Source organism: Cervus elaphus, chromosome 11 (assembly GCF_910594005.1).
Source record: "Cervus elaphus chromosome 11, mCerEla1.1, whole genome shotgun sequence".
Classification (NCBI taxonomy): Eukaryota; Metazoa; Chordata; class Mammalia; order Artiodactyla; family Cervidae; genus Cervus; species Cervus elaphus.
Genome location: NC_057825.1, coordinates 88,992,994 through 89,002,628, shown reverse-complemented (window position 1 = coordinate 89,002,628; position 9,635 = coordinate 88,992,994). Strand labels below are relative to the sequence as shown.

The 9,635-nt window shown below is 47.1% G+C and overlaps 1 protein-coding gene across 2 annotated transcripts in view; it reads left to right on the top strand.

Moving 5' to 3' along the window:
- Positions 1-7,869: 7,869 nt before the first annotated feature.
- Positions 7,870-9,635, top strand: part of TGFA (transforming growth factor alpha) — a 109,786-nt gene continuing 108,020 nt past the window's right edge. For both annotated transcript variants that reach the window (XM_043918323.1, XM_043918322.1), the window contains exon 1: positions 7,870-8,082. In XM_043918323.1, coding sequence (XP_043774258.1) covers positions 8,043-8,082 — 40 coding nt within the window. In that variant the 5' untranslated portion in view covers positions 7,870-8,042. The remainder of the gene's footprint in view (positions 8,083-9,635) is intronic.

The following is a 9,635-nucleotide window of genomic DNA, read 5'->3' as shown; positions in this document are numbered from 1 at the left end:
TCATACAATTCAATGCCAAAAAACAAATAACACAATCCAAAAAAATAGGCAGAAGATCTGAATAGACATTTTTCCAAAGAAGACATACAGATGGTCAATAGACACATGAAAAGATGCACAACATCACTAATTTGAGAGAAGTGCAACTCAAAACAACAATAATATATCACCTCACACCTGTTCGAATGGTCATCATTAAAATGTCTACAAATAACAAATGTTGGAGAGGATGTGGAAAAATGGGGTCCCTCCTACACTATTGGTAGAAATGTAAATTGGTGCAGCCACTATGGAAAACAGCATGGAGGTTTCTCAGAAAACTAAAAATAGAACTACCATATGATCCAGCAATTCCACTCCTGAGTGTTTATCTGTAAAAAAACCTAAAACACTAGTTTGAAAAGATACCTGCTCCTCAGTGTTCAGATTGGATTAGGCAGTGGTGTGCGCGTGCGCGCGCGCGTGTGTGTGTGTGTTTGTGTATATAGTGTGTGTATATATATACGCATACATATACATATACATACACATACATACCATATCTTGTATATATGTATGTATTTGTGTACATATGTATATATATAAGCACATACAATGGAATATTACTCATCTATAAAAGGAATGAAAATTTGCCACTTGTAGCAATGAGGATGGACCTAGAGAATATTATGCTTAGTGAAATAAATCAGACAGAGAAAGAAAATACTGTGATATCACTTATATGTAGAATCTTAAAAAAAATACAAATGAATGTATATGCAAAATAGAAACAAATTCATAGATACAGAAAATAAACTTGTGGTTACCAAAGAGGACAGGGAAGAGGGGAGGGACAAATTAGGGGTATAGGATTAACAGATACAAACTCCTATGTATAAAATAGATAAGCAACAAGAATATGCTACATCCTTGTATGCTAATTCACTTCAGTCGTGTCCGACTCTTTGTGACCCTATGGACCTTAGCCTGCCAGACTCCTCTGTCTGTGGGATTCTCCAGGCAAGAATACTAAAGTGGGTTGCCATGCCCTCTCCAGGGGATCTTCCTGACCCAGGAATGAACCCCCCATCTCTTAGGTCTCCTGCATTGGTAGGTGGGTTCTTTACCACTAGCGCCACCTGGGAAGCCATAGCACAGGGAATTATAAACCACTCCGGGAGTTGGTGATGGACAGGGAGGCCTGGCGTGCTGCGATTCATGGGGTCGCAAAGAGTCGGACATGACTGAGCGACTGAACTGAACTGAACTGAATCTTCTAATAACCTGTAATGGAATATAATCTGCAAATTTACTGAATCACTAGGCTGTACACCTGAAACTAATATAATATTATAAATCAACTATACTTCATTTAAAAAGAAAAAGAAACAGCAGCAAATTTCTTCCCAAGAAGCCTAATAGGAGACTCTCCCTAACATTTTATTGGCCAGAACTTAGTTACATGCCCAGCCCTAAGGCAACCATCAACAGACAAGGAATTGTCTCGCTTCATCCTCTGGGTCATAGCCTGCTGTCAATCACACAAAACTGGGATTCTGTTAGTAGGAAGAAAAGAAAAACGTTCATTCTATTGGGATCTAACAGTGAGTCCACAATATATTAAAACAGGAGTAAGTCTCAACAATAAGTTCTGATACAGCTTTACCAGTCACTGCTTTATCATTCTTTTACATTATTTCTTATACATAACATTTTATTTGCTTGACTGAATATTTTCTGTACAGTCTATTTATTTTTTCCATTAGGGTGGTACATGAATGGTTTACTTTTTTTTTTTTAATAGCTTCTTGTCTGAAATAGCTGGATAAGAAAAAGCATTTTGTGTTACAATCATTCCCTGCCCCCAATGTATTTTCCAGGCCAACTGCTTTGTTAATTTTGGCATTTATGTAGCAAACATGATGATGACGTGTTTCCTTCAGAGGTTACCTGATTCTTCTGCCTGCGTGGCTTCACAATGAAGAGAGCACTTAACTTGTCCATTGTTGAATCCTTAGTGCCTAACCCTGAGCCTGGATCATAACAGGCTTGTCATGGACACGTGTGGAATGAATGGGTGAAAGAAACCAGTTGTCTGTGGACTCCTGAAAGAGCCCCCGCGTTTCACCGGCGTGTTGAACAGTGTGTGTAACCACGTAACGCTAGCTGGGAGCCTGTGTGGCTGCCCTCACCACTGCCCCCACTTGGCAGCGTTCTCTCTGTGCCAGGCATCAAATGTGAGCCCCCCATGGGATCCCTGCCCTGCGTGCACCCCAGTACCTGGGCACTTCCTGGATGCTTCAAGAGGATGGAGATGCGCCCATCCTGACTTTCCTGTGATCCTTTTTCTTTCCTACAGCCTTTGTCACGACCAACCTTGGAAGCATTGCTGGGTTCCAGTGGGGGTGCCTCCCTAGAGATGCCTTTCTTTTCTGTGAGGTGAATTGAAGGTTGTCAAAGCCTTCACTCAAACTGGTCTCATCTGCGCTGTTTTAGAGAAATTCCTTGAAATGTCTGGTATGTGGGTGGAATCCTTTTTCAGTTTTGAACAATGACAGATCTCCCCCATCATTATTTGCCTTTGCCCGTTTCAGTGGGGGTTTGGAAGATAGGCAGGCTGAGAGGTTCAATGTGATGGTTCAAATGTATGTCACAGAATAAAACACTGCCCTTGCACTTCTTATCTCAAAATTTGTGCCCCCTCCTTCTAGATCTATGGGATGTATACCCTCTCCTCTTATCACTGATCCCTCCTGTCTTAGGGCACAAGAACAGTTTCTCCTCTATCAGCAATATGCTCCCTTTTTAGCTCTCTATTAAAAATATTTTGGATTTCCTGGCTTTGTCTTTCTCTGTCTCATACCTCATCTCTCATATTTTTTTTCCTTTTCCTCTGAGTGTGGGGAGAATTTCTTGAGTTTATCAGGCAGACTGACATATCACTAAAAATATTAAGCCCCCTCTGCAGTTCTCTTTGACTTTTCTTTAATTCTGTATATTTCTTTTTCCTGTCTCTGTTTTGCATCTCTTGGTCATCACTATCCTTTCCCATCATCATTAGTTTCACCTGCCTAAGGATTTCTGGTCATTTGATTTAGAACTTTCCCCCTGGCACTCCTGAGGATTTGGGGGCCAATCTTCCCAGTCTTTAGCGTGCTCTGGCTATAAATGTGTAGCTCTTCTCCCTTCAAGTGTGATTAATGGAATGGTTTGACATCAGCTGTGTTGATACTCTGGGTACCTCTCCTGAATGCTGGTCAGCTAGGCAACTTGTGAACTGTATGAGGAGATTATTTTAGTTGCTGCAGCCATCTGGTAACTCTGAGTCTTAGATACTCTAACTAGTACCTTGACATCTTGGAGCTGCTTGGACCACCCATGGAAGCATCAACCTCCAGACTTCAATATTGGGTTTTAGAGCCATCCTGTGATATCCTTTGGGAAGGAAGGATTCAAGCTGAATATGCAACTTGAATGTGAATTCCCAAGGTAGATCTGAGAGCAGGGGAGTGGAAGATGTTAAGCAGAAGGTCAGACCAATCTTTGGACAACACCAGCATGAAAACCACTCAGGTAGTTGAGAACAAAGCAAATGTCTCTGATGGCTTCTTACCTCCCCCATTACACTGGTGATGAAAACTGTAAAAATGGACTCCGCATAAGGTTTCTAGCTTTTTCTTTTGGCTGGAGATAAGGAATACACTAATAGCTGAGGTTTCACAGGGGGCTGATACTGGAACAATACCTTATTTTGGATTAGATTTCTTTTCCTAAATCCCTTAACACATTAAAATCTCATTCTGCCCAAACACAGCGCTCCAGGGTCCTTTACAGAACCTCTCTCTCTCATACACAGATGACATCAGATCTTTGACATCTTACTGAGTTAGGCACCCTTTTCTTTTCCCCTTTGGGTCCCCCTGTCCGCTGCTGGCACCAAGGCAGGTCCTGCAGCCACCCGAAGCCGTCTCTGCCCACTGCTCTCTGAGGCTCATCTGCAGGAACTGTAATTCCTTCAAGGCAGTGGCCCATGACTGTGCTTCCTCCCTGAGAATGTCTGGGCTGTTTACTCACTAATATCTGGGTAATTGCCAATCTGAACAGCGGGCTCTGCTGGCCTGAATCATTCAGGGAAGTCTCTGGTGCTTGTGGTCCCACAATCACTTCCACAAACGAATCCGGAAGGAGGGGGAGGCTGATTACAGTGAAGAAGGAGACTCTTTAAACATACTCTCTGTAATAAGCAGGTAGAAGAAAGGAAAGAGAAAACTGACAGTGGACGGTACTGGCCTCTGAGAAGAACGTTCTGTGGCTCTCCTGTGTGCATGGGGAGGAGAGGCTGTGACTGGCTCATTACAGAAGGGATTATCCTTGAGCCCAAGGCCAGCCGAGTCAAGTGTGCAGAGGCAGCCCAGACATCATCCTAGCAGGAAGGCCACATGCTGCTCAGGCTCCACACACAGAGAAATGGGACCTTCAGTGGCCATGGGAGATAGCTATAGCACCTATAGGTAAAGGACCACAGCGGCCTATCTACGAAGATTCCAGGGGCTACTGCTGGAATTCCAATCAGCTTGGAGTGCCATATATTCCATACTGCTAAAATACAAAAACATCACAGCATCCTCTAGGAAAAATGACATCCTTCCTCTAAATCATATTCAGTAATTTTTTTTCTCATTCCTCTCACACCACAGGTTGAGAAACAAATTCATAGCTTCTGACTTACTTTAAAACTATCCCCTGTAGGAAGGTGTACATATGCAAGAGCAAAGGAACTGATATGGAATTTTTTTTTTTTTTTAGAAAAGGTAATGGTAGAACATTGAGAGAGGGGAAAGTTATGTTCACTAAGAGTTTTTCTTTAAACAACAGTGATATTCATTGATGTTAAATAATGTGCTAAGCATGCAAATAAATTCTTCCATTTAGTTCTTGTATCAACCCAATGAGTTCAGTATTATCCTTGTTAAAAACATAGGAACCGAGGCAGTATAGCACAGAAATCAATACAGAGGCCCTGGAACCAGCTCAATTGTTTTCACATAAAAGGAGGATGAACTCTTACCTCATAGGGTTGTTGTAAAGATTAAATGAGATATATAAGATGCCCAAATCAGAGTGTTAATATTTTAGTATATTGGGTTTCCTCCTAGCCCTATAAATGTTCAAAAATAATTTCTCAGTTTACAAAAAATGGTGTGGATATTTAGAAAAAAATTTCAACACTTGATTATCTGTTTGACTTGTATGAGTTGGAAGGTTGATAAAACTACAGATATGAACTGGCTATTGAAAATATTGGGGAAGAATCAATGATTTCCAAGCATTAAAATGTCCTTTGATTTGGGTACTCTTTAGGCTGCAAGGTATCAAATTATCTCTTGATTTAAAATTTTTACAGTCATGAAGGGAACAAGCTCATTGTCTTGATTCTGCTGCTACTTCCCTCAACCCATGACTTTATGTGCAGGCAGGGGGCAGAGGAGGGGAAACTGCTGAACCTGACTCTTGTCAATTTGGACAGCTGGCCCTCAGTCACACTGAACTTGAAGTGTGTGTCCCAGCAGGAAACAAGGGGACAGGTCAATTCTCCAGCCCGAGTTGAGGGTCCTGAAGAACAGGAGAAGGATATGGAGAACACTTGATTTCTTTCCTCCTGTAGCCAAGGCAGGCTAGTCTAGGAAGGAGACAGAAGAGCCACAAGCACAGGTAAGAACAGTCTGAAGGATGAAGACACAGATGCTGAAGGGAGTCAGGGACCACTCATCAAAGACAGTGTGTGTGCCCTGTGCATGCATAGATGTGCACTTAGGAAAACATGTACCCCAGGACTTAAACCCTCACCACTGGTCACTGAGTTGAAAAAGCAGCAAAGTACCCTTTGAGAAATATATTACAAGGAATGGTTTTTCAAAGTAAATTTACACTGTTTCCAAAAATCCTTTTCTACACTGGTATTTCCTGCTCAAACGTCGAGGCCAGTGACCTGCTGCTTCCTATTTGAAACTAGGCCCCTTATCTCCTATGAAATAAACTTAAACATCAACTCTGAGAGTCTGAGCCTTGGGCCAAGGAAACGGCAAGCGATTTTGCCTTCTTCCCCTTCAAGGAGAGTGGGTCTACCCTGAGGAGGTAGGATAATGGGATTGGATATGCAGATGACACCACCTTTATGGCAGAAAGTGAAGAAGAACTAAAGAGCCTCTTGATGAAAGTGAAAGAGGAGAGTGAAAAAGTTGGCTTAAAGCTCAACATTCAGAAAACTAAGATCATGGCATCCAGTCCCATCACTTCATGGCAAATAGATGGGAAAACAGTGGAAACAGTGTCAGACTTTATATTTTTGGGCTCCAAAATCACTGCAGATGGTGATTGCAGCCATGAAATTAAAAGACGCTTACTCCTTGGAAAGAAAGTTATGACCAACCTAAACAGCATATTAAAAAGCAGAGACATCACTTTGCCAACAAAGGTCTGTGTAGTCAAGGCTATGATTTTTCCAGTAGTCATGTATGGATGTGAGAGTTGGACTATAAAGAAAGTTGAGCACCAAAGAATTGATGCTTTTGAACTGTGGTGTTGGAGAAGACTCTTGAGAGTCCTTTGGACTGCAAGGAGATCCAACCAGTCCATCCTAAAGGAAATCAGTCCTGGGTGTTCATTGGAAGGACTGATGTTGAAGCTGAAACTCCAATACTTTAGTCACCTGATGGGAAGAACTGACTCATGTGAAAAGACCCTGATGCTGGGAAAGATTGAGGGCGGGAGGAGAAGGGGACCACAGAGGATGAGGTGCTTGAATGGCATCACCGATTCAATGGACATGAGTTTGAGTAAACTCTGGGAGTTGGTGATGGACAGGGAGGCCTGGTGTGCTGCAGTCCATGGGGTCGCAGAGTCAGATACGACTGAGTGACTGAACAGAACTAATCCCTGAGCTGGGGGCATCTGGAGAATACACTGCTCACTGCCTCTCTGGAGCACACTATACATGGCCCCCGGGTAACCTATGATTCTTCCTTTCTCTACCCAGAAAGTCTTCCCTCTGCCCCCCTAACTTCTCCAAATTCCAGCACCAGGGGCCAGCTAAAGGCCACAAATCCTTGAAAAAACCATCCAGGTAGCTCCAGCCCATTCACCCCTCTCTCAGACACGTGGCTGCATGCTACCTTGTTCTTGGTCTCAGCTGACTGTGGCAAGATGGGGTGGGGTGGTTTGGGGTACTGGTGGTGATGGAATACCCATCTTCATCATCAGTACCAGACCAGGTGTACGAAGGTCTACTGATCTTCACAAAGTGTCGGCCTGAGAACTTCGGGTGGCCGCGCTCCAGGCGGGAGGAATCCGGAGAATCCAGTGTTCTCTCGGATGGGGGCGCAGGTGGGGAATCTGGTTGAATTTGTTCGATTGTGGGGAGCACTTTCTCTGAGCCACGTCTTGGCAAGGGCAGGCGAAGCTCTCGCAGGTCCCCTTCCGGGCCGCGTCCCAGTTCTTGGCCCGGGAGATCCCTCGGCAGCGGCCGTCGGCGCAAATGACAGACGCCGGGGTGGCTCCTCTCCTGCGCCGAGATCCTGGAAGCGGCCACTGCGCCCGGCCGCTCGCGCTCGGATCTGAGCGGCTAATCTGAGGGTGGTGTCTGAAATCGGGCGCTTCCTGCCTTTCCCCCGGCCTGGATGCCCGGCTGGCTCCGCGGGCTCCGAGATTCCCGCGCCGCCCCGCCCCGCCGCCCGCGCCCCGCACGGTGCGCGCCGCGTCCCCGCCCCAGCCCCACCCCACCCCGTGCCCTCAGGGGGGCACCCCCACCGGGGCGGGAGGGTGGTCCGCCGCGCCCGGTCGCCGAGTGGCGGAGGTGACGGTAACCGCCTTCCCATTTCCGCCCGGCCGGCGGCTCGGCGGGGCGAGTGCCAGCAGAGGCGCGCGGTCCTCCCTCCGCCCGCCCGCGCCGGGGGCTGGCCCTGCCTCGCCGGCGCCTTTTTCCCCCGCACCGCGGCGCCGCTTCGCCACTCGGGCACCGCAGGTAGGGCAGGAGGCTGGAGCGCCTGCCGCCCGCCGCCCGTAAAATGGTCACCTCGGCTGGACAGCTCGCCCTCTTCGCGCTGGGTACGTACGCTGCCCGTGGCGCGCCCGGCGCCACCTGCCCTCCGGGACACCCTGCTTTCCCCTGGTCCCCTCCATTTCTCTGTCTTGGGGGTGTTCTGCGCTCGCGTAGGAGAGGAGAGGGAGGCGAATGCTTTTCGAGGCTTGCAAGCTAGGAGGCAAGGGAAATCACTTGTGTCTACTAGGGATTTGGGGAGCCTGTTCCAAAGAGGGGGACGGTCGAGCGCTCAGCCGGTCCCCGGGAAGTGGCCGGCCGGCCGTGCGTGAGAACGCCCGCCCCGCCGGGGAAGGGGGAGCGGTGTGTGAACGCGCTTGAACTTTAATCCGCCGCGGCTCGTACACTTGCCTACACCTACCTGCTTACCTGGCTGCTTCCAAACCAGTCTTCACCGGCGTCTGAAGCGCGTAGATTCGGAGAGGGTGGTCGGGGTCCGACCCTCAGGCCAGACCCTGGCTGCTTCCTTTTCGTACTCTCTGCCTACCCCTGAGCCCAGCGACCCGCAGATGTTCACCATCAGCAGCGGCGCCTGGATCTTCTAACTTTGCGAGTTCTGGAGCTTTGGGGTGGGTTTTGGAATTTTGTGCGGATTAATTGTTCTTTGATTAACTTCTCTGGGAGCCGAGGGCAGGAGTGAAACCCTAGACGGAGTGCTGCCAGTTTCCTTTGAGTTTGTTCTTGGAAGAGAACGAGGGATGGGGGAAGGGAGGGGAAGTTGAGCCCGGCAAACCTGGGCCGGGTCTGGGGAGCCGGTGAGTTTTTCAAAGGTGAAGGTCACTGCCCGGCCGGCTCTTGCCCCTTGCGGCCCCGGGTCTCTCTGGTGTTGAGATAACAGATTAACAGCCCAGGTGTCCTGGTCATTGCCTAGCTTCCGTGAAGTGAATTGTTGGGTCACTGTCTCCTCTGGAGAGCAAGTTGTTTGCTACAGGATGATTTATTAGAGCTTGAGAAAAGCTCTGGAACCCTTCCCCTTCCCCCCTCTCCCCAAATGCCCAGAGCCTCAGCCCCACCCAGTTCCGTGTACAGTTTCAGGGGGTTCACGGACCCGCCCGTAATCCTGCCCATGAAACGCTGATTAAGAAGTGGAGGCATCATCTAAGGGAAATACGGGGCAGCCGTGGAACCGGATTCCACAGCAGCTCCGGGGTGTACCCTCACCTGAAAGTCACCAACAGGTGGCATGACTCCGAGTGGCTTTTTTTTTTCCCCTTTTCCCAAGCCCTTTTATATTTTTGTATTGATAGTTCTAATTTTAGATTTTTTTTTAAAGCAGTTAAACATTACCAATACAATAGAAGTCTCCTGTATTCGGGTCCCTATTATAATGTTGTTTGCAAATGCTGAAAGTATTAATAATAACCTAACACTATTTGAGCACCTACTCTGTGCCAGGCACTGTTCAGAGTACTGTATATGTATCGGCTCATTACATTTTCACACCAACCTGATGATGAAGAAGGTATTACCATCCCCAGTTTATGGAAGGGTGAAGTGAAGCACATAGGCCCTCAGTTAGTAGGCAGCTGAGTCAGAATTATGATTATAGCAGGAATGTTGA